Source organism: Ruditapes philippinarum, unplaced genomic scaffold (genome assembly GCF_026571515.1).
Source record: "Ruditapes philippinarum isolate M1 unplaced genomic scaffold, ASM2657151v2 ctg182_1_1_1_1, whole genome shotgun sequence".
Lineage (NCBI taxonomy): Eukaryota > Metazoa > Mollusca > Bivalvia > Venerida > Veneridae > Ruditapes > Ruditapes philippinarum.
Genome location: NW_026863049.1, coordinates 210,781 through 237,033, shown reverse-complemented (window position 1 = coordinate 237,033; position 26,253 = coordinate 210,781). Strand labels below are relative to the sequence as shown.

The 26,253-nt window shown below is 34.3% G+C and overlaps 1 protein-coding gene across 2 annotated transcripts in view; it reads left to right on the top strand.

Annotated features, from left to right (window-relative positions):
• Nucleotides 1-26,253, top strand: part of LOC132720987 (lysosomal alpha-glucosidase-like) — a 166,471-nt gene that overhangs the window by 56,130 nt on the left and 84,088 nt on the right. The window contains exons 8-9 of one of the 2 annotated variants that reach the window (XM_060705234.1): nucleotides 1,676-1,807; nucleotides 19,223-19,336. In XM_060705234.1, coding sequence (XP_060561217.1) covers nucleotides 1,676-1,807; nucleotides 19,223-19,336 — 246 coding nt within the window. The remainder of the gene's footprint in view (nucleotides 1-1,675; nucleotides 1,808-19,222; nucleotides 19,337-26,253) is intronic. The other variant, XM_060705235.1, reaches the window with a different exon arrangement.

Genomic DNA, 26,253 nt, shown 5'->3' with positions numbered 1-26,253 from the left:
TTAACACTACTATTTACTGTTGTATTAATGCGGTGGCATAGCATTTTTCACAAATGCAATCTTGTTAAGACTTTAATTGTACCCCGCCTTTTTGAAGAAAAATAGGCTCTGTTCGTCTGTCACATTTTCGTGTCCGGTCCATAACTATGTCATTTATCAAAGGAATTTGAAATAACTTGGCACAAATGTTTGTAATAATAAGACCATGTGTCATGCGCAACAACCAGAACCCTTCCTCCAAGATCAAGGTCACACTTGGTGATAAAAGGTCGACATTGTCGTGTCCGGTCCATAACTTTCTTATCCATAAAGGGAGTTTGAATATACTTGGCACAAATGTTAATAATAATGAGATAGATGTGTCATGTGCAACAATCAGTTGCCTACCTCCAAGGTCAAGGTCACAATTTAAGGTCAAAGATTGAGAAAGTCTGTTACATCCTGGCCATGACTTTCATAGATCAAGTGATTTTGAAATTATTTGGCATAAATGTTCACAATAATAAGATGATGTGTCATGCTTAACAATCAGTCACCTACCCCTAATGTCAAGGTCACAGGTAGAGGTCAAATATTAACATAGTCTGTTGCAGGGTATATTTTGTGTCCAGTCCATAACTTTTTTATAGATCAAGGGATTTTAAAATACTTGGCACAAATCTTCACAATAATGAAACAATGTCTTGTGCTTAACAACCAGTTGTCTACCTCCAAGGTCAAGGTCACAATTGGAGGTAAAAGATTAACATTGTCTGTTACACGGTATATTTTGTGTCCGGTCCATAACTTCTTTCTGGATCAAATGATTATGAAATTATTTGGCACAAATGTTCACAATGATAAACCGGTGTGTCTTCATAACAACCAGTCGCCTACCTCCAAGGTCAAGGTCACAGTTAGAGGTCAAAGGTTAACATAATCTGTTAAAGGGTGTATTTTGTTTCCAGTGCATAACTTTCTCATCCTGGATTCCATCAAGGAATTTTGAAAATATTTGGCACAAATGTTCACAGAAGGTGATGTGTTGTACACAACACCCAGTCATGTTACTTCAAGATCAAGGTCATATTTGGTGATAAAAGGTCAATATCATTTGTTCGAAGGTATTCGTGGTGTCAGTTACATTTTCATCTATCAAGGGATTTTGAAATTACTTGGCATAAATGTTCACAATAATGGGACCAAGTGTCGTATGCAACAGCCAGACACCTACCTCAATGTGAAGGTCCCACTTGAGTGCTAAAGCTTAATACCTGTTCTAGGGTATATTTTGTATGCAGAATATAACTTTTTCATCAATCAAGGTATTTCAAAATAACTTGGCCCAAATGATAACAATTAAAAGACAACATGTCATGCGCAACACCTAGACCCCTACCTCAAAGGTCAAGGTCCCTCTTGGAGATCAAAGCCTAAAATAGTCTGTTTCAGTGTATGAAAATGTCATTGGTTGTTGATTGATAACTGGACACGAAATATACCCTGTAACTGACCATATCCTATATTGATTTTGTATTTGTCACATTTTGTGGCTTTGAAATAGGGATAACATTATAAGTATATATTATAAATATCCATACCTCAATCTTTTGAAAAAGCACAATTTTGTAAAACTTCCTTTAGGCGGGGGAGGCTGGTAACTCTGTTACAAATTCTTGTTTGTTTGTTAATGCAGGACACTCAATGGAATGATATAGATTATATGTATAAACATCTAGACTGGACATATGATACTTCCAAGTATAATGGACTTCCCGATGTAGTAGCAGATCTTCATCAACATGGACAACATTACATTATGATTATAGTAAGTTTGTTGGTTGTTAGAGAGGAACTAGATTTTAATGAATCTGAGTATGGAAAGGTAAGTTTATATGAGTTAAGATGTGATGTCAATAAGTCAAAGAAAGACATGGAAAATACTTTTATAGTAATGTGGTTCAACATATTTTTATGCCCCTAGGCATATAGTAATTGAACCGTCCGTCCGTATGTCCATCTATCTGTCAGTCTGTGTGAGGTTAGCCTAAAACGGCAAGTTGGAATTTTTTAAGTTCTATCTGTACCAATGGCTTTATATTAATTTACACACTTACTAATCAACACAAAGTACATGATCTGGGCAAGTTACATGACTATGGCTTCCATTTGTTTCAAGTTATTGCCCTTTTTCAGCACTTTGAAAATGGATATTATTAACCTTATATCTAAGTTCTATCTATACTAGTAATGGCTTCATATTTTCCACACTTACTTATCAATACAAAGTTCATGATATTGCCAAGGTTTATAACTTTTCCATTCATTGTTAGCTCCACTTTTTTATGCCACCGCAGCATCTGCGATGCGGTGGCATATAGCGATTCACCTGTGTGTGTGTTTGTGTGTGTGTTTGTGTGTGTGTTATATAGGATATATAGTGAACTTAAAAAATCTTCTTGTGAAAAACCACGAGTCCAATTTCAACCAAACTTGGCAGGATTGTTCCTTGGGTGAAGGGCTTCCAAAGTTGTTCAAAGAATTTAATTCCATGCAGAAATCTGGTTGCCATGGCAACCAAAAGGAATTAAAAAAATTTAAAAAATCTTCTTGTAAAGACCCAAAAGGCCCAGAGCTTAGATATTTTGCATAAGGCATTGTCTGGTAGACCTCTAACAAGATTGTTCAAATTAAAGCCCTGGGGTCAAAATTGGCCCCGCCCCGGGGGTCATTGATTTTCACTATATGTACATATTGTAAAAACTTAAAATACCTTCTTGTAGAGACCCAAAAGGCCTAGAGCTTAGATATTTTGCATAAGGCATTGTCTGGTAGACCTCTACCAAGATTGTTCAATTTATAGCCTTGGGGTCAAAATCAGCCCCGCTCCGGGGGTCATTTGTTTTCCTTATATGTATATTGTAAAATCTTAAAGTAAAAACTTAAAAAAAATTCTTCTAGCAATTGACAAATGATAGAGGTTAGATATTTTGCATGAAACATTTTGTAGTGAACGTCTAGCAAGATTTACAAATTCTAACCTTTGGGTCAAAATTGGCCCCACCCCAGGGGTCATTGATTTTCATTATGAACATACAGTAAAAAATTTAAAAATCTTCTTTTCTGAAGGTGCAAGGCTTAGAGCTTTGATATTTGGTATATTATATCATCTAAAGGTACTCTACAAAAGTTATTCAAATTTTGCCTCTTGTGTCAAAATTAGCCCCGCCCCCGGTGGCCATAGGTTTTCCTTATATATATATAGTAAAAACTTAAAAAATCATCTTCTCTAAATTTACAAAGGCTAGAGTTAAGATATTTTGCATGAAACATTGTGTAGTGAACCTCTTGCAAGATTGTTCAAATTATAGCCCTGGGGTGAAAATTGGTTCCACCCCGGGGGTCATTGATTTTCATTATGTACATATAGTGAAAAAATAAAAAGTATTTTTGTCTGAAGGTACACGGCATAGAGCTTTGATATCATTTATAGGTCCTCTACCAAAGTTGTTCAAAATTTTCCCCTGGTGTCAAAATTGGCCCTGCCCGGGGGCAGTGATTCTCATTATGTACACATAGTAAAAACAGAAAATAAAACAAATGTTTTCTGAATGGGAGAAAGCTATAGCTTAGATATTTGACTTGAAATGTTGTTTGGTGGACCTGCATCAAAATTGTTTTGAATTAAACCCTTGGGTCAAAATTATGCCTTGCCCAAGGGGACAGTGACCTACTTTCTTGTCCTTTGATGTACAGCAATGACATTTTGACCATGTGCACAGTTTTAGTTGTAAAATTGAACTTTGATATCAGGTGACCTAGATTTTGATGATGTGACCTACTTTCTTGTCCTTTGATGTACAGCTATGAAATTTGAACCATGCGGTGGCATAGCATTTTTCTCAAATGCAATCTTGTTTAAAAAAAGATAGAGGTATTGTTATAGTCATGTCGACGTTGCCGTCCGCAAACTTTAACCTTGATCGCACTTGTCACTTTTGTGATTGCTTTTCGTCTGGTGTCCGTCCATAAATTTTTACTTAAAACAACATCTCCTCATAGACCGCTTAGCCAATTTGAAAATTGTTCAAAGAATTAATTTCCATGCAGAACTCTGGTAAAAAATCTTCTTTTAAAATACAGAAAAAGCTAGAGCTTAGATATTTGCCATGAAACATCTTCTAATGAATGTCTACCAAATTTGATCAAATAAAAGTCCTGAGGTCAAATTGGACTCAAGGGGGGGGGGGGGGGTGCGGGGGTCATTTATTCTTTATTTGTAAATAGTAAAAACTTGAAAAAACACTTATTTAAAAAAAACCCAAGGAGCTAGAGGTTATTTAGCATTAAACATCCTCTAGTGGGTGTCTACCAAGTTGGTTCAATTAAAAGGGTCAAAATTGGCCCCGCCCTAGGGTCATTGATTTTCCTTATTAGCTCACCTTGCACAAAGTGAGCTTTTAGGATGGCCAACCAAATGGCGTCCGTCGTCTGTCGTCCGTCCACATTTTAAATATTCTAAGGACATCTTCTATGATACCGCAAGGCCAATGTTAATGAAACCTGGCAGGAATACTCTTTGTATGAAGCTCTATCAAGATTGTTCAAAGAATTCCATTTCATGCAGAACTCTGGTTGCCATGGCAACCGAAAGAAAAAACTTTAAATATCTTCTTTTAAAGAACCGTAAGAGCTAGAGCTTAGATATTTGGCATGAAACATCTTCTAATGGGTGTCTACCAAGTTTGTTCAAATAAAAGCCCTAGGGTCAAAATTGGCCCCGCCCCAGGGGGTCATTGATTTTCCCTATATGCATATAGTAAAAACTTAAAAATCTTCTTTTAAAGAACCCAAAGAGCTAGAGCTAAGATATTTGGCATGAAACATCTTCTAGTGAGTGTCTACCAAGTTTGTTCAAATAAAAGCCCTGGGGTCAAAATTGGCCCCGGCCCAGGGTGTCATTGATTTTCCCTATATGCATATAGTAAAAACTTAAAAAATCTCCTTTTAAAGAACCCTAAGAGCTAGAGCTAAGATATTTAGCATGAAACATCTTCTAATGAGTGTCTACCAAGTTTGTTCCAATAAAAGCCCTGGGGTCAAAATTGGTCCCGCCCAAGGTTGTCATTGATTTTCCCTATATGCATATAGTAAAAACTTAAAAAATCTTCTTTTAAAGAACCCAAAGAGCTATAGCTGAGATATTTAGCATGAAACATGTTCTAATGGGTGTCTACCAAGTTTGTTCAAATAAAAGCCCTGAGAACAAAATTGGCCCTGCCCCAGGGGGTCATAGATTTTCCCTATATGCATATAGTAAAAACTTAAAAAATCTTCTTTTAAAGAACCGTAAGAGCTAGAGCTTAGATATTTGGCATGAAACATCTTCTAGTGAATGTCTACCAAGTTTGTTCAAATTAAAGCCCTGGGGTCAAAATTGGCCCCGTCCCAGGGGGTCATAGATTTTCCCTATATGCATATAGTAAAAACTTAAAGAAATCTTCTTTTAAAGAACCCAAAGAGCTAGAGTTAAGATATTTAGCATGAAACATCTTCTAATGAGTGTCTACCAAGTTTGTTCAAATAAAAGCCCTGGGGTCAAAACTGGCCCTGCCCCGGGGGTCATTGATTTTCTATATATGTGTATAGCAAAAACTTAAAAATCTTCTTTGAAAAAACCCAAATAGCTTGAGTTTAGATATTATACATGAAACATCTTTAAGTAAATATCTACAAAGTTTGTTCAAATAAAAGCCCTGGGGTCAAAACTGGCCCTGCCCCAGGGGTGTCATTGTTTTTAACTATATGTGTATAGTAAAAACTTAAAAATCTTCTTTTAAAAAACCCAATGAGCTAGAACTTAGATGTTTAGCATGAAACATTTTCTTATGGGTGTCTACCAAGTCTGTTCAAATAAAAGCCCTTGGGTAAAAATTGACCCGGGGGGGGGGGGGGGGCTATATACAGGTGAGCGACCTCAGGGCCATCATGGCCCTCTTGTATTTAGATATTAAAAACTTTAAAATCTTTTTTTTAAAAACCCAAAGAGCTAGAGCTAAGATATTAAGCATAAAACCCCTTCTAGTGGGTATCTACCAAGTTTTTTAAAATAAAAGCCCTAGGGTTTTTTATACCCCCGCACAACAAAGTTGTAAGGGGGGTATACTGGAATCAGCTTGTCCGTCCGGCCGTCCGGCCGTCCGTCGGTTTTTTCTTGTCCGCCCAATAACTTAAGATATCATTGACCCTTAGTCTTCTTATTTGGCATGGAGGTTAGTCATGATTAGTAGATGACCCCTATTGATTTTGAGGTCACTAGGTCAAAGGTCAAGGTCACAGGGGCCTTGACTTCAAAAACCTTGTCCGCCCAATAACTTAAGATTCCTTTGACCTACAGTCTTCATATTTGGCATGGAGGTTAGTCATGATTAGTAGATGACCCCTATTGATTTTGAGGTCACCAGGTTAAAGGTCAAGGTCACAGGGGCCTTGACTTCAAAAAGCTTGTCCGCCCAATAACTTAAGATTCCTTTGACCTACAGTCGTCATATTTGGCATGAAGGTTAGTCATGATTAGTAGATGACCCCTATTGATTTTGAGGTCACCAGGTCAAAGGTCAAGGTCACAGGAGCCATGACTTTAAAAAGCTTGTCCGCCCAATAACTTAAGATTCCTTTGACCCATAGTCCTCATATTTGGCATGGAGGTTAGTCATGATTTGTAGATGACCCCTATTGATTTTGAGGTCATCAGGTCAAAGGTCAAGGTCGCAGGTGCCTTGACTTCAAAAAACTTGTCCGCCCAATAACTTTAAGATTCCTTTGACCCATAGTCTTCATATTGGCATTGAGGTTAGACATGATTAGTAGATGACCCCTATTGACTTTGAGGTCACCAGGTCAAAGGTCAAGGTCACAGGGGCCTTGACTTCAAAAAGCTTGTCCGCCCTATAACTTAAGATTCCTTTGACCCACAGTCTTCATGTTTGGCATGTAGGTAAGTCATGATTAGTAGATGACCCCTATTAATTTTGAGGTCACCAGGTCAAAGGTCAAGGTCACAGGGACTTTGACTTCAAAAAGTTTGTCCACCCAATTACTTAAGATTCCTTTGACCCACAGTCTACATATTTGGCATGGATGTTGATCATGACTATAAGGTGACCCCTATTGACTTTGAGGTCACTGGGTCGAAGGTCAAGGTCACAGGGACCTTGACAAAAAAAGCTTTTCTTCTCAATTGCTAAAGAATGTCCTGTCCGCAATGTATTGATTTTGACATTTTCACATTTTAAGCTTGTAGAATACATAACTTAGCAATGCACTGGCTTAGTAACCTCAGATTTGGCAGGGAGGGTGTCCTTGAGCGCTAAATGGCCACTGTTGATTCTGACAAAGTGGTATGCGGGGGTATTCACGCCAAGATAGTGGCAGTTCTAGTTATTCCAGTCGTTTGCTTATATCAAACTTGTAGTAGGCAACAAGTTTACTGTCAGAGAAACTTACTGAAATATATTTCACAAATTGTGTTATATTAAACAATAAGGGTACTTAAGATGTTAATCCATTTTTAGTGTTTTTGTTTTCATTTCGTTAAAGCACTAATTTTAAATGGAATTCTAGACAATAAATTATATGAAAAAATATATCTCACAGCATTTTTTGTTACAAATGTAAATGTATGATGCATATCATAAATTTATGTGCTTAACCTATGTTTACACCATGACCTATATTTACGATGTTGAATTATTGTATAACTTGTAATGATTGTGATTGTACATACACTATATATCTAAATGTATATTTATATATATATTTTTTTCCTTCTATTATGTTAAAATCTAGGAAAATGGGAAATAAAGTGTAATAATAATAATAGAGTTTAGATATTTGGCATGAAACATCTTCTAGTGGATGTCTACCAAGTTTGTTCAAATAAAAGCCCTTGGGTCAAAATTGGTCACGCCCCAGAGGTCATTGATTTTCCTTATATATACATATATATAGTAAAAACTTCAAAATCTTCTTGTGAAAATTCAAAAGAGCTAGAGCTTAGTTTTTTTGCATAAATCATGCTCTAGCTGAGGTTTACCAAGTTTGTTCAAATGAAAGCCCTAAGGTCAAAATTGGCCTGCACCTAGGGGTCATTGATTTTCCTTATATCATTATGTATATAGTAAAACTTTAAAAAATCTCCTTTTGAAAATCCAAAAGAGGTAGAGGTTAGATATTGGGCATGAAACATTCTATTCTGTTCTATGTTTGTTGAAATAAAACGCCTAGAGTCAAAATTGGCCAGAGGTTGACAGTTAAATCCCAAGCAAGGTTAATGATTGTTTTCCTACTCTTTTTCTGTCAGCTTTTAATTAGCTCACCTCTCACTTAGTGACAGGCTGAACTGTTTAATAAAATGGCTGCCAGAGCTAAAATTAGAAAACAACAGCATCTAAACAACATCTAAACCACTGGTTCAGTTTTGAAATTTTTTTGGTGACAATACACAAAAATTGTTAAGATTAAGCTGTCTCATGTTTTCAATTGTGCTTCTGGGGTGAAAGGGGCTCCACTTTGACCTTTTGACCTATTTCTCAGGTGAGCGATCCAGGCCCCTCTGGGCACTCTTGTTCAGTATTTGTATTGCCCTTGATTTATTGAAAAATTTGCATTTTTACAACTTGTAGCCCACATAGTTAAAAGATATTTGCCCTAGAGTCTTGAAACTTTACAGGAATGTTGCTCAGCATGTGAAGTTGTGCATCTGGGGTTTCGCTTATGGATTTATTCCGTTTTGTTAGAGTTATTGCCTTTGATTGATTAAAAATTTCTATACTTCAATTTGTGTTGAGTAGCTCAAAAAGTATTTTACCTAGAGTCATGAAACTTTACAGGAATGTTGGTCAGTTTGTGTAGTTGTGTACCTTGGGGTTTGTCAGTGTTCTTAGAGGTATTACCCTTGTCTTTGTAAAAATTGCAATTTTCAACTTCTGTTGCACTTAGCTCAAAAGTATTTGACCTAGGGTCATAAAGTCCTGGTTTTGCTTGTGAATTTATTGTTTTGTCAGTGCTATTGCCCCTCACTTTGTAAATACTTGTAATTTTCAATTTGTGTTGTGCGTAGCTCAAAAAATATTTGACCTAGACTTTACAGGAATGTTGCTCAGCATGTGAAGTTGTGCACCTAGGGTTTTACTTGTTGATCTATTCTGTTTTGTCCTTGACTTAGTAAAATTTGCAATTTACAACTTCTGTCGTGTGTAGCTCAAAAAGTATTTGACCTAGATTTATTGAACTCTATAGAAATGTTGTTCGGTAGGTGTGGTTGTGCACCTGGGCATTTGATTGTTGATTTATTCAGTATTTGTAGAGTAATTGCCCTTGACATTCCAAATGTTTTGTTATGTGTACCACGAATGCTTGAGTTAGAATCAACCAACTTGAATGATGATCAACTTCACTGTGAAGCTGTACACCTGGGGTTTTGCATGTGGATTTTTTTTCAGTTTTGTAAGAGTTATTGCCCTTGACTTAGTATAAATTTGCAATTTTCAACTTGTTCATGCATAGCTCAAAAAGTATTTGACCTGTAGTCCTGAAAGTTTACAAGAATGTTGGTCAGCATGTGTAGTTATGCATCTTGGGGTTTGCTTGTGGATTTATTTAGTATTTGTAGAGTTTTTGCCCTTAACTAAGTAAAAGATTTTCAGTGTTCAACATGTGTTGCGTTTAGCCCAAAAAAAATTTGACCTGGAGTTAGTAGATTGACAAAACAGTGTGTGTGGGGGGGGGGGGGCACCCATGTCCTATGACCAGTAATGTTTTTACACATGCACTATTTCAGATACAAATATGGACTTTGTAATATTAGCTTAAAGGGATACAAATTAATGACAAAAATATTAAAATGATCTTATGTACTCGAATCACGCTAAAATGACATTTTTTAGCGTATAGTGATGGGTGGGGTTATGTCCTGTGTTGGTCGTCGTGCGTCGTCAACATTTGGGTTGTTAACAGTCTAGCAGTCACAGTTTTGATTTGATCATTATCAAACTCTGTCAGAATGTTTGTCTCAATGAAATACAGGTCAAGTTCGAATATGGGTTATCTCTGGTCAAAAACTAGGTCACAGGAGCTAAAAAATAGAAAAGTTCTTGTTAACACTCTAGTGGCTGCAGTTTTGATCCAAATATTCTTGAAATTGGTCAGGAAAGTTGTTTTGATGATTTCTATGACAAGTTCGAATATGGGTTATCAGTGGTCAAAAACTAGGTCAGAGGAGCTAAAAATAGAAAAAAAATCTTGTTAACCTTTTACGTCATATAGGCGTGTTTTGACAGCTTTTCATCCCCCCTCCCTTTTGAGGCCACATGTAGTGAAAAAATGCTCTATTTAGGCGCCAAAACACTGTTTTTTGTTTGAGAAATGTTGATAAAAACAGTGATTACTTTTTCAGTGCCGCCCCCTATCAAAAAGGTACATCATGGGTTGCCAGAAGGGTGATGTGCCCCCTTCTGTTTGGGGGTTTGAAGGCGGTAGGCCCCACCCCCCTTCCTCATCTCAAAGAAAATTTTGGTCTTGTGACAGGCTGAAAATGGTCTCATGTCGATCTTAAAGTAACCTGTAACCAAGGCTGAAAAGCATTTTACTCTATCCCCATCCATTGAGAAGTTGCAGCACTTTGAAATCAGTTTTTATGGGAAAAAACAATGCAAAAATAGTGATTTTTTGGCAATTTAAGACGTCCCCCTGTTGCCATGGTAACAAGAAATTTAAGATTGAGCTTGCCGTTACAAAGGCTAATGGTCCAGTCAACATTTGTGCCAAGTTTCATCAGTATTGAAGTATTTTTCATAGTTTCATAGCAGTTTGAACTTGTAACGGGACATTTTTCAATGAAAACACCCATTTTTCACAATATGCTCATGAGGTAAAGGGTTAACACTCTAGTGGCTGCAGTTTTTAGCTCGACTTTTTTTGAAAAAAAAGTAGAGGTATTGTTATAGTCCTGGCGACGTTGCCGTTGCAGATGCCATTGCCGTCGGCAAACTTGTACCTGGATCATAACTTTTTTAGTTCTTGGTGTATTGTCTTCATACTTGGCCACAACAACCCTTGGGACAAGACCTTTCAGTAGACCACGCTAATCTTGACCTTCATCTATAAATGACCTTGACCTTCAAGGTCAAAAGTCCAAATTTTGCTTGTTCTTGCTATTAATGACTGTAACTGTTATTTTTGAATGGATTGTCTTCACACTTGAACATAATAATCTTCAAGGATATCCCTTAAAAATAACCAGACAGACCTTGACCTTCTTCACTCATAAATGACCTTCACTTTGAAAGTCAAATTATTGAAATTGTCATTTTTTTTGGCTATTAAAGGCTGTAACTTTGTTATTTTTGAATGGATTGTCTTCAAACTTAAACATAATAATCATCAAGGATAGCCCTTTAAAACTACCCGACAGACCTTGACCCTCACTCATGAATGACCTTGACTTTGAAGGTCAAATTATTGAAATTTTCATTTTTTTGGCTATTATTGGCTGTAACTGTTATTTTTGAATGGATTGTCTTCAAACTCTAACATTATAATCTTCAAGGATAGCCCTTAAAAATAACCAGACAGACCTTGACCTTCACTAATAAATGACCTTGACTTTGAAGGTTAAATTATTGAAATTTTCATTTTTTTGGCTGTAACTGGCTGTAACTTTGCTATTATTGAATGGATCGACTTCATATTATAACAGAACATTCTTAAGGACAAGTCCTTCATGTTTATCAAACTGAAATTGACTTGGGCTCTTTAATGACCTTGACCTTGAAGGTTAAATTACTGAATATTCACAGATTTACAGATTTGTGCATTAAATGACCATACAAAAAATGAAAACAAGTGCCGGAATAAAGTCACATATAAATAAAACAAAAAACACAGTCCATGAGTTAACTTATTAAGTATATATACAAATTATATAGACAAAACTAATGTGACAAGACAGACCGATTAAATTTATAAAAAGGAAAAGTTTAGATTTGTTCAAACATATTTTTGTTTGCTAGTAGAAAAAGTAAAAAGTAAAGCGTTGCCCCCGCCCGGCGGTGGCTCTTGTTATTGAAGTATTATACAAATTTGTACTTGGTCTTGTTAGTTATAATGTCATTGTTAAAATTTTTAATGATGTAAACACACTACAGGGAGTGTATTTTTTAGCAACCTGTACTAATGAAAGAAAAAAAAGAGGTACAGTCAAACTTGTATTAAGCGACTGCGCAAGGTAAACACCCAAAACGGTTGCTTTAATGAAACGGTCTCTTAAGACAAAGCATGATAAAAAGTCAAAATTTATACATGACATCTTTCTTTTGCGGTGGGAATGTTTTTCAACTTCATTTATATAAATGTTTAATAATTAGAACGCTCCGATAATCTAAATGGATGCTAATGTAAAAAAATAACTTTCTGATATTTATTGACAAATCAGTTTTGATCCATTACGTACATGTTTGACATTTTTCCAGAATTTTTAAACTTCTCCGTTGTATTTCCTTGTCTCCAACACGAAAACCCTGATAAGTGAAGCTTTTTTCTGTTGTGCATTTTTCATTTGAAATAAACAAACTACATCTGATTGTAACGATTAATTTAATTGCTGATCAAGTTCAAGGTCAATTCAATGCAGTCTAAATATCAACAGCTAAGGGTATACACCATCATCTGAGTAGGGGCGGAGCGTTGCATATTTTTATTGGTATTATTGGATGATACACGTCACGCGTATACTTACCTTTATTTGCATACACTAAAACGGTTTGGCAAATAGAGTTTTTCACACATTTATATATTGTGTTTTGATTGTTGATACTTGTGACATTACAAGGCGGCGTTCTCTAAAAACACAATTACTTGACAGGTAAAAGTGGTTGTTTGATGAAAAGATTGATCTCAATTAGCTGACTTAAAAGCAAAAGTCGCTTAATGCATTAAAGATATATCCTTTCGACGGCCACACCCTATACCCGTAGACCAGCCACAACGTATAAAAGCGTCTCGAAATTTTGATTCCCCAAAAGCCATGCTCTATACACGGAATACGTCCATAGCATAATAAAGCGGTAGGATATTTAACTATCCATATAGCCATAGCATTAATCTGCGTAAAACGTCTAAATGTAATGTAACGGTATGGAAAAAAACGTTTTTCATACACTGGATTTTCTAATCTACAGATTTACAGCAATTAATTACGTTATGGCGTTTTCACTACAAAACAAATTTCAACAATAAATACCGTAATGGTTGTACTGTTATAAAACAAAATTACGTTTTTATCGTTATGGCTGACTCTGGAAGACAAGTATGGATTTTACAATCTGTTTCATTTTTTTCCCATTTTAATAATTCGTTATTTTTACGAAAAGCACTGTAATAGCTTTTCTATACATAATTTTCAGAATTTTACTTGAAGAATACGAAAAGTCCGTAATGCATACGCTGTGGACTTTCTAATCTAAATCTTAACAATGAATTACCACAAACAAATTTCAACAAAAAGCTGCTTAATGGCTGTACTGCTACAATAAGAAATATGTTTATTTCCGTTATGGCTGATATTCGAAGATAAACATGAGTCTTTAAAATATATTTCTTTTTAGTCTCCTACTGGTTTACCGGAGGGGACTTTAGGTTTACCCTCCGTCCGTCTGTCCGTCCGTCTGTCTGTCCGTCCGTCAGTCCGTCCGTCCACAAAACTGGATCCCGCGATAACTTGAAAAGTACTGAAAATATTTTTATGAAACTTGGTATATGGATAGATGGCAGTATGGAGATTATGCACGTCTTTTTCTTTTCTTCCTATGTTGAAAATTCTGGTTGCTATGGCAACAAATAGGCTAAAAATATGGCAAATTTTACACATAAACTGGATCCAGTGATAACTCAAAAAATACTGGAAATATTTTTATGAAACTTGACATATGGGTAGATGGCAGTCTTGGAATTATGCACGTCTTTTTCTTTTCTTCCTATGTTGAAAATTCTGGTTGCTATGGCAACAAATAGGCTGAAAATATGGCAAATTTTACACATAAACTGGATCCAGTGATAAAGCAATAAGTACTGAAAATATTTTTATGAAACTTGACATATGGGTAGATGGCAGTCTTGGAATTATGCACGTCTTTTTCTTTTCTTCCTATGTTGAAAATTCTGGTTGCTATGACAACAAATAGGCTGAAAATATGGCAAAATTTACACATAAACTGGATCCAGTGATAAAGCAAAAAGTACTGGAAATATTTTTATGAAACTTGACATATGGGTAGATGGCAGTCTTGAGATTATGCACGTCTTTTTCTTTTCTTCCTATGTTGAAAATTCTGGTTGCTATGGCAACACATAGACTGAAAATATGACAAATTTTACACATAAACTGAATCCAGTGATAACTCAAAAAGTACTGGAAATATTTTTATGAAACTTGACATATGGGTAGATAGCAGTGTTGAGATTATGCATGTCTTATCTGTTCTTCCTATTTTGAAAAAATATCAGTTGCCTTGGCAACAAATAGGCTTAAAACATGGCAAATATAACAATATTTGTGATTAGTCAAAAAGAGCTGGAAATTTTTATGAAATTGCATCTTTAATTCAAGAGTTATCTCCTCTTTAAGAATTCTGCTTTTAAAATGTTATATTTTGGTAACAGGGATGTTTCAAATATTAACTTTAGAGTGTCCTTCAGTCCGTCTGTCTGTCTGTTCATAAAAACTGTTTCCTGTGATCACTTTTAAAGAACTTTTCCAATAAGTTTACTTAAAATAGAGAAAAATTGAAACATAAGTGAATGGCCAATGGCCCTTCAGAATGTTGATGGGGTTCTAACCGGTAGGGGACTTATGGATTGCTTGCAATACTATGATAATTGCTTGTTTCCCGTGTATTACGTTATATTTACGTAAAATATTGTACTGACTTTAATCAATACATGTAATACTAAAGAAAACAAATTCTTATTTTTAGATTTTTGTTAAAAAGATTTGTATGAAAGCGCGTAATTACAATACGAATACCATAAAACGCTACACATATCATCTCAAACATTGACGGTTAACAGAAGTATTTGCTACTTAGCACCATTTTCAAATTGCAGACAACCAAATTGCTTCAAAGAGGAATGTTTTTTCATAAATAGTGTTCGTTCATTTTAAACAGTGCATTGATATCAAACATGTAAGTATTTGCTTAATATTATTATACTTTTGTGGATCATTTTACTGTGACTAAAATAATGCTTGTTTAAATTTTATTGATCCTTTAATTTTTAACTGTAAAAAATATTTCCTTATTTCTACTTCCGGGAATATATTAACAAACCAGTGCCTAATAATATCACTTTATTCGTTAAAAGCATGACCGGTAGCAATCAATTTGCTAACCATATTACATTATCTTTTTAGTAATGATTGAAACGACATTTAAAACAGGAAAGAGTTTACTGAACTTCCACATACAAGTTATGCGACACAATTTATAAGTAATTACAAAGATGTATGAAAATTTTACAATGCATGTTTGTAGATATTTAAATTATTTTTGAAGTTAAAAATAGCAAATATACAAAATATTTTTGATGAAATTATTAAAATAGTAAAACGACATGCATGTAGAATTTGCTGTTCTTTCTATTTTCATTTTAAAACAGTCATTCAGATTCTAACTTGATAAAGAAACAGATGTAGCAACAGAGACAGAGACGAACAAGGCAACTTCAGACTCTCGTGGCCAACTGTGACGCAATAAAAAAGCAGATATAGCAACAGAGACAGAGATTGAGAAGAACACCGCAACTTCAGACTCGCGTGGTCAACATGATAAAGAAACAGATCTAGCTAGAAACACAGAATCAAGAAAAAACATGAAAGTTTCTCCACATGATGACGTTTGGAAAACGTATCAAAACGAGGATTTCCCTGAACATTCCTTACTTGTAAATGAGACGGACAGTTGTTCCATGTTAGATGAAATGACCTGCAGGAACTTATAGATAAAAAAATACAAAATTTACTCAATAAACGCAGACAGCAAGATAATAAAAGATCAAAATCTGAAGATGAGTTTACCACATCTGATGAAATGCCATTAAAATTCCTAATCGGGATCATTGATGCCAGCACTATTTAGTGTTGAGAATTGAGTGCTGCTCAAGCCAGTGCTGGGGGCGTGAGGGATGTTACACTTATTCATTTACCTCATATACAGACTCAATCAAGCCAAGTCTGCAATTTTCATGTAATTTTGTTAATTTTTCCGAGGGATCACTTTGTTTTCAGATTTTTATACTTCACAACAACAGGTGTCAAGTGCTGTGTGGCAGCTGTAAAAAGTTGCCCCGTACCTCACTTCAGTGTTGTTATATTTCTCTTGTCCTTCGGGATCATTGATGCCAGCACTATTGAGTGTTAAGAATTGAGTACCGCTCAAGACGATGCTAGTGAATTTACCACATTTGATGAAATGCCATTGAAACTTCTAATCGGGATCGTTGAAAAACATAGTGATCATAAAAAACAAAGTAATCCCTCGGAAGCATTCATCACAACACAATTACATGAAAAGTTCACACTCAGTCTGTACATGAGGGATAATGAATAAGTGCAACATCCCTCACGTCCCCTAGGGCGGTCTTTAACCGAAATACATACTACGACCCAATCACTAATATTCTTTCCGACACCGTCACAAGTAGGCAGGAAAATGGAAAAGGTCGAAATTGCCATGCCCAAAAATAATCGTAAATTTCAACAAGTTTATGGAAGGTGTTGACAGACATGAGCATTTGAGAAGAAGTTACTCTTTGCAAAGATGCAGTACATGCTGGTGGACGTATTTCGCCTTGTTTGGGATAGACATGGCATTAATCAACAGCTACCTACTCTACAAGACTGTTCACAAAAGATTGCTCACAAGAAGTTTCGACTGAAGATAAGATATGCACTGTTTTGTGAAGATTCGGTTTAACAGTCAAATATATATTTCATGTTGTGGTTGTGACATCTAGCTTGCTTTAAAAATATAGCGCACAAATATTGAAATTTACCTATGGTTGATAGGAGAACGAATTGCAATGTAGCATTTATTGATACCAACCTTAAATCGTACGGCTTGAGGATTTTTTGTTTTATCTTTGTTTCAAAACGTAACGTGTATATATATGTAAGTGATTAATATACAAGAAGGAAAGTTTGTAAATGGCAATATTGAAGAGGTTTTTATGTAAACACTCTGCTGTTATTTAAATTATAAAATTATGTAGGATGCGTGACTAATTATGCTATATATTTTGTATTTGTTCTTCGTTCGATACAACTCAATCTTTTGTTGTAGCTGTTTGTTACAAAAAAAATTGAGTGCGTTTCAAAACGTAAAAAATATTGAAATGTGTTGCCTCCATGTGAACATATTGTAAGACAACCAAAGCGTATCATTTCCTAGTTTTATTTTAGCTTTCTACGTTTTCTAATGGAAATTTTGTTTGTTTATGTGTGGGCAGACATAACATACTTAACCATTGTTTCCAAGTGATGCTACTGCATTTTTTACCTAGTTTGTAACAATTTGTTTATATTTCGGTAAAGTTATGTAAAATAATCCATAGTGTATGAAAATGTAAAAAACATATGTTGAAACCATAGTGGCATTTTGATTAATAACTTAATCATTTGTCCACGCAATGTAAGCCGCAGTGTAAGTAACCGTAATGAATGATATTGAGTAACAGATCCACAGAGTTTCAATACGTAATAATTTGAAATAAATAATTATCAATTTTTACGAATATAGCTGGACAAATTTAAGTTTTGTTCTTTGCAACTAATTGCTTCAGAATTTGACTTATACAGAAAACTTGAAAACATTTTTAATTGATAGAGGAAAGTCACATAGTTGGTATCTTAAATTAATGTGTTTTTTGTAATTAATTAAAATTGTTATTGATAATTGATTTCATTATGTGATTATATAAACATCTAAGCAATTTGTTAACCCTTTATCATAATATCGTAATAAAATAGACTTTTAGCAAATGTTTCTGAAGATATTTTTTTCAAAACTCGAGGTGAAATGAATGTAAGTACATGTCAAAGTGAGCAAATCATTTAGACATAAAACTAAAAATGGTGGCCTTTCTACGCTCAATGGGCATGGCTTTCAGGAAGGCTATTTTTCATACCGTTTAATTACGTTATGGACGCCCTATGTGTATAGCCAGTGGTTTTTGAGAGATTGATTATTCCATACGTTTCATTCCGCTAGGTCCGTCGAAAGGATATAGAGAAAATGAACGGGGGGAATTGAAAGTGGCCGCAAAAGACAAAAGTCGCCTAATACACGTGGTCACATGGGCAAGTTAGACTGTATTTCTATACACTTGTTTGCAGTCCTGTTGCTGTTGGCCAAAAATACTTTACATTTGACACTAACCTTTAAATGACATTAAAGAATTTTATAAACCTGGTGCTTGTTTTTAAAAAGAAAAATACTTTTAAGATCTATTCCTTAAGGTGAGCGATATAGGGCCATCATGGCCCTCTTGTAGACTGTTTATTTTTTATTTTTGGAGGAAACAGACCCTAGATAATCAAGAGTTGGAGATCACTTATGCTAACAATAGATTTTTTACACTTTTCCGTATTATTATTTTACCAATGTCTCAAAATTAGAGGGTGGTCCTTTAAGCTTGTGTGGAGTTAGGGTTCACTGGATTCAAGGTCAAATGTGTTGCATTTATATACATTTGATAAATTTTTATGGTTAAGTTGAATATTTTTTAACTTCATCAGATAGCAATGACATGCCAACTTACATTTGTCTCAATTACACAATGCCTGCATGCAATTATTGATGGAGTATTGTTCAAATACTTCGTACAGTAAAGCCTTTGTGATTTTATTACTGCACATCCTACAACACATTCACAATTGATGCCTATTTCCTAAAGAGTCCATGTGACATGTGCTTGCATAATGCAAAATATGTCCAAATTCCCTATTTTCATATGAATGATGAACTTATGTTGACACAGAACTCCATCATTGAAAGGAATTTACATAAGTACATTAGTATTTACATTGTTTTCCAATCATTATTTTGATTGTTACATGTTTGCAATAAAATAGTGTGAGCTAAATTATTTGTATATTATTTGTATTTGTATCACATATTTGTTTTGACAGGATCCAGGAATTAGCAATGCACAGTCAACAGGGACATACCCACCATATGATAATGGTCTCATGATGAATGTATTCATTAAAAAACCAGATGGTTCTGGACCTATCATAGGAAAAGTAAGAATTATTTATTGATCTCATATTTTGTTGTTGATATGCACTAGACTTTTAGGGTAGGACTGAAGCACAATATTTTGGGGTTGATACGGCGCAATATCTTGTTAATATCCATAGAATAATTTAGAGGCTGATTGGCAGTTGAGTATCTTTCATTGATATGCGGCCGAAATGTTGATCTTTCTTGGATATGCGCTGTAATACAGGCAGTACCAATTTAACATCAGGGACAGAAGAAATGGATGGTGCCAGGCTGGAAACAAGAGTTCAAAATGAACTTAAAGGGAAAGGCAATGTAAGAATAAAAAACTGATATCAGAAAAAGAATACTATACTATTTTCTGCAAATTTTCTGCATTCAAATAATGATATTAAATGCTTGATAACAAAATTTAAATCGCTAAATCACCGATTTCTACAAATCAGTAGGTGTGGCCATGTTTGTGTATTGGCCGTATAAAAATAGGTGCGCGTGATGTCCTTAACCCACATATTTAGATTTACGATAAATAATTGTTGCATCGTAGCAAAAGATAAAGGTATTATAAATTATTGACGAGAGAAATAATTTTAAGCAGGATGTGTAGGGAAGAAGGTTTTTTTTTGGTTCAAAACACGTAACATAAAGAAACAAATAAAAAGACAATGGTCTACTTGAGCACAGGTCGCACCACTTTAGACTAAGTGAAGCCTGTTACTCCAAACAATGCTTCGATAATTGAAGTCTCATTTTAATGTAATTAAACACTATCTCACATTTTTAATAAATATCTGTGTTATTATTTAACAAAGTCTTGCAATCACTGAATGAAATCAAATAAACATTAACGCACCAACCAATAATGGCCAGTTAATGATTGAACAGCAATAATAATTATTATTATAAAAATCCTTCTAAAAAGTTTTCTTAATAGTAATTAAATTCTTGCAGTTTGATTCTGTACTTCAAATAAAAAGGTGTGAATATAGATTATAATTGATGTACACATTTCAAAAATATATGCAACTCTTTTGAAAAGTAAATTGTGCACAGGTATGTTGATCAGAGGGCAATGTTGCTGTGTGATATTTATTTACATCTGGAACTTTCCATTGTAATCGATGGTATTTATAACACAATGTTTCTTAATACTATTTCTATATATTTGTTCATTATACCACCGAAACAAAGTTTGGAGGGTATATAGGAGTCACCCAGTGGTCGGTCTGTTGGTTGGTCGGTCGGTCGGTCCAGCAGTCCATTGCATTTTCCTTGTCCGGAGCATAACTTAAAGACTAATGGTTGGAATTCAATACAACTTCAATCATACAATGGTCAAGCGCATTGAGAGGAAGTGCAGTGCACAAGAACCATAACTCCATCTTGACTAATTACAGAGTTATTGCCCTTTGTTACTTTTCCTTGTCCGTGGCATAACTTGAAAACTACTGGTTGGAATTCAAAACAAATTCATATAATGGTTAAGCATAATTAGAGGAAGTGCAGTGCACAAAAACCATAACTCTATCTAAAGTAATTACAGAGTTATTGCCCTTTGTTACTTTTCCATTGCTTTTTTTTTTTTGTCGGGAGCATAAGTTGAAGACTAATGGTTGGAATTCAAAACAACTTCATACTATGGTCAAGCACAATTGGAGGAAGTGCAGTTTACAAGAAACATAACTCTACCCAGAGTAATTATATAGAATGATTGCCCTTTGTTACTTTTCCTTGTTGCAGATAATATCATGAAAGCTACTGGTTGGAATTAAATACAATTTTGTACAATGGTCAAGTATATTGAGAGGCAGCGCAGTGCACAGAAACCATTATTCTTTCTTGACTCATTTAAGAGTTTTTGCCCTTTTTTACTTTTATTGTCCAGCGCATAACTTGAAAATTACTGGTTGGAATTCAATGAAACTTCATACAATGGTGAAGGGCAGTGAGATGAAGTGCAGTTCACAAGAACCATAACTCTATTTGGACTAATTACATAGTTATTGCCATTTGTTCCTTTTTTGTCCAGTGCATTACTTGAAAACTAGTAGTTGGAATTAATTACAACTTCATACAATGGTCAAGCATAATGAGAGGAAGTGCAGTGCTCAAGAACCATAATGATAACAACTTATACCCTGCCCTGGTTATGACGTAGGTACTGTAGCTACGTCATATCCTTTTAACACTGGCATCGAATGTTGTAACAATGGAAGAAATGAATTGTTGAAAAAAAAACGGAAAAAATCGCTGATCAAAACAGCAATCGATTGTAGTATCTTATAGATATAAATCGATAAGACGTCGCTGATTTTCTGTGTGCCCTATAAGCAGCATTTTTGTTGATATTTTCCACGATTGAAGCGGATTTGTTCTTGATGTCTTTGGTAGGAACATGGAACACTGAATCAAGCAGGATATTATATGGACAGAGAAGTTTTCTTAGTCAAGTCAGATTTAGATCTTCAAAACATTGTTGTCGAGAACAGTTTAATTTTAAATAATTTATATGCATTGTTTCGTGAAATGAACATAAGATTGTACTTTGTCTAGCTTTATGCTGACTGCTAAATTGACAATTTGACTATGATGATCCATGGATCTACTCTCCCCCACAGCTATTCATTTAGCTATGTCTGTTTCTCGCTATAATGTTAATCATTCGCGGTGTTTTAGTTATGATGGTAACGATGATGACTGTAATGAAAACCTTTAACAAAACAAAACAAAAAATGATGGAGGGTTCTTACATCTTTTGTAGATATACGATAATCTAGCTAGGTCAGTAGGTGCACTTTGCTATTTTCAATGGCGTAAAGAATGGTGGAAGCAATAAATTTGTTAACTTGTGCAAATTGTCCTTAATTATGAATAAATGTGTCTACTAAAAGGTTCATAAGAAATCAATTATTATTAATCAGTTTTAAAATATATTATATCTGCTTTTAAATCTTCAAAATAGATCTATAATTTTCTTTTTGCTGGACGAGATTGGAAGAATGTGATTAAAGACAATACACTACTGGTCTGTATGGGAAATGTGGAAATAAATGCGATGGTGATCAGCAGCATCTTGTGATGACTCCTGACATTTGATGAATTGTTAGTAGAGCTAGTAGTTTAGTTCCTTACAGTATTAGGTGAGGTATTAATCCTGTTTAAATGTTTATTTTATACATTATTTTACAATGTGGAACATGGGATCTATATGTTGAACAAATTAATTATTCAGTTATATTTCAGTATTTGTTATTATAGATGTGATTGAATACATTGCCTTATTTTAGTGCCTGTTGTTTTTTTTGTAAAATTAAGTATGCATAATTAACAAATTATGTTAGATAATAAGATAAGAAGGGGCTAAAATCACATTAAATAGAAATTGATAAATAAATGCACAAATAATTTTAAGATGCAGACTTCAATGCAACACCCATCACATGATTAAGATATTAGATAATAATTATTATAGAAAATTAATAAACATTATATAAAAATAAAATAATAACAATTAATTAATAGTAATAATAATAATGAATTGATAATAATATTAATAATAATAATAAATTATTAATAATGATAATACGATGTGATAATAATAATAAATTAATAATAAAATTAATTAAAAATGAATTGATAATAGTAATAATAATAATAATAATGATGATGAATTGATCTAATAATAATAATAAGAAGAAGAAGACAATCATGAATTCATAATAATAATAATAAAAATAATAATATATTGATAATAAAAATAGATTAATAACAATAATAATTTTAAATATTTGTCTTTGTTTGACTATTTATGTTGTTTATAATTCATGGTGTAGGCTACATTACAGTACAGATTTATAACAAATTATATTTGTCACTCAATTTATTGCAATTTTAAGTTGACGAAGTTGTAGTTCACTCTTCATTGTAAAATTTATTTTCCATTCCACCTTTTATTTACTTAACACAACCTAAAAAGATAAATATTTTAATATAATAAATGGATAGCTAATTTATTAAATGATTATGAACCTCTTTTAATGATTTAAACATAGTGAACACCATCCAAATATAAAACTTTTAATTTGAAAGGATATCATTTATTTATTTTTTACTGTTATAGTTTGACCATAGATCTACACATAATTAAACTTAAAACTTTAATTTAGAGGCCAGAAGTTTTTAATTTAGAGGTTAGAAGTTTTCCATTTCTTTAGAATTTCTTATAACCTTATGCTATATAATAGGTACTCATTTCCCAAAACTAGTGATAAAAGTGAACACGCTTCTTAAATTTTAGTGTTAAACACTGTTGATAATATTTTCACAAAATCATGCATTCAACGTTTAACTTTTCTTTGTTGAATGTTGTTTAAAGGAAAATCATTCAAGACAGTTTTCTCTTGGCTTTAGTATAATACACAACTTTGGTTGAATTGCAAGACCATTTTTTTTATTATGTAAACTAAATAGAGGGTTTGATATTTAAAATGTTAATATAAATTGCTTACTTTAATTTCGGTGTTGAAACAATATTACATTGTACAAAAAGTACACCCTATTCAATTTCAAAATAACATGGTTATGATATTAAACTGACATTGTGCCCATTTTGTCATGGTCAAGTTGTGCTGAATTGACTTTTTAGCTCACCTGAGCTTGCTCAGGGTGAGCTTTTAGGATCGGTGAATGTCCGTCGTCCGTCGTCCATCCGTCCGTCGTCCGTCATACGTCAACAATTGCTTGTGAACATTCTAGCGGTCGCATTTTTGCCTCAATCATCATCAAACTTGGTCAGGATGCTTATCTAGTTGAAAGCTCGGATGAGTTCGAACATGGCTCATCTCGGATGAAAAAAACTAGGTCACCGGAGCTAAAAATAGAAAAACCTTGTGAACACTCTAGAGGTCACATTTTTGACCCAATCATCATCAAACTTGGTCAGGATGTTTGTCTAGGTGATAGCTTGGATGAGTTCGAACATGGGTCATCTCGGATGAAAAAGGAGGTCACCGGAGCTAAAAATAGAAAAAACCTTTTGAACACTCTAGTGGTCACATTTTTTGAACCAATCTTCATCAAACTTGGTCAGATTGCTTGTCTAGTCAATTGCTTGGATGAGTTCGAACATGGGTCATCTCTGATGAAAAACTAGGTCACAGGAGCTAAAAATAGAAAAACCTTGTGAACACTCTAGTGGTCACATTTTTGACCCCCAATCATCATCAAACTTTGTCAGGATGCTTGTTTTAGATAATAGCTCGGATGAGTTCGAATATGGTCATCTGGATGAAAAACTAGGTCACCGGAGCTATAAATAGAAAAAACTTGTTAACACTCTAGCGGTCACATTTTTGCATCAATCATCATCAAACTTGGTCAGGATGCTTATCTAGTTGATAGCTTGGATGGGTTCGAACATGGGTCATCTCGGATGTAAAAGTAGGTCACCGGAGCTAAAATAGAAAAACCTTGTTAAACACTCTAGCGGTCACATTTTTGCATCAATCATCATCAAACTTGGTCAAGGATGCTTGTCTAGGTGATAGCTCGGATGAGTTTGAACATGGGTCATCTCGGATGAAAAAGTAGGTCACTGGAGCTAGAAATAGAAAAACCTTGTTAACACTCTAGCGGTCACATTTTTGCATCAATCATCATCAAACTTGGTCAAGATGCTTGTCTAGGTGATAGCTCGGATGAGTTTGAACATGGGTCATCTCGGATGAAAAAGTAGGTCACTGGAGCTAGAAATAGAAAAACCTTGTTAACACTCTAGCGGTCACATTTTTGTATCAATCATCATCAAACTTCATCAAGATGCTTGTCTAGGTGACACTCTAGTGGTCACAATTTTGACTCAATTGTCATTAAACTTGGTCAGGAAACTTGTCTAGGTCATTGCTGGGAATAAATCGAACATGGGACATCTCGGATGAAAAACTAGGTCACAGGAGCTAAAAAAAGAAAAATCTTGTTAACACTCTAGTGGCTACTGTTGTGACCCAAATATTCTGTTAATTGGTCTGAAAGTTTGTTTTGATGATTTCTAAGTCAAGATCGAACATGGGTCATCTTGGATGAAAAACTAGGTCACACCGCCCAAATATGGAAAAACCTTGTTAACATTCTAGTGGTCACATTTTCGACTCAATTATCATCAAACTTGGTCAGGATGCTTGTCTAGGTAATTGCTTGGATGAGTTCAAAATCACAGTTGAAACTAGGTCACCGGAGCTAAAAATAGAAAAATCTTGTTAACACTCTAGTTGCTACTGTTTTGATCCAAGTATCCTGGAAATTGGTCTGAAAGTTTGTTTTGATGATTTCTAGGTCAAGTTTGAATATGTGTCACCTGGGTAAAAAACTAGGTCGCACTGCTCAAATATGGATAATCCTTGTTAATACTGTAGTGGTCACATTTTTGACTCACCTGTCATGAGACTTGGTCAGAATGCTTGTCTAGGTAATTGCTTGGATGAGTTTGATAAGTCAGGTGAGCGATCTAGGGCCATCATGGCCCTCTTGTTATTTCAAATAATTGACTGTAAAAAGGTGATTGACCTACAGCTGATATTTTAAAATGTTTAGGATAAAATATAAGTATGCCTAAAATATAAAAAGACTGTCCCAAACTTTTTATAAATTGAACATTTTGGGTAATTTCCGATGGCATTGTTATATAAAAATAAAGCCATGTTAGTTATTTATCGTTCATAAATGCAAAGACTTAAGTACATGATAAAATTGAAAGGAATTATGGCAAGATGTAAACTTATTTGACTTTCACCTGTTCACTCATTATAATTATAGCCTTGGATGGGCATTATGCATTATGTCCAAAATATCTTTTACATACTGTTTAATACTGTTTATATTCTATTAGTGTCAATTAAATAATACAATGTACAAAAATTTTGTTATAAATTGTTATGCACTT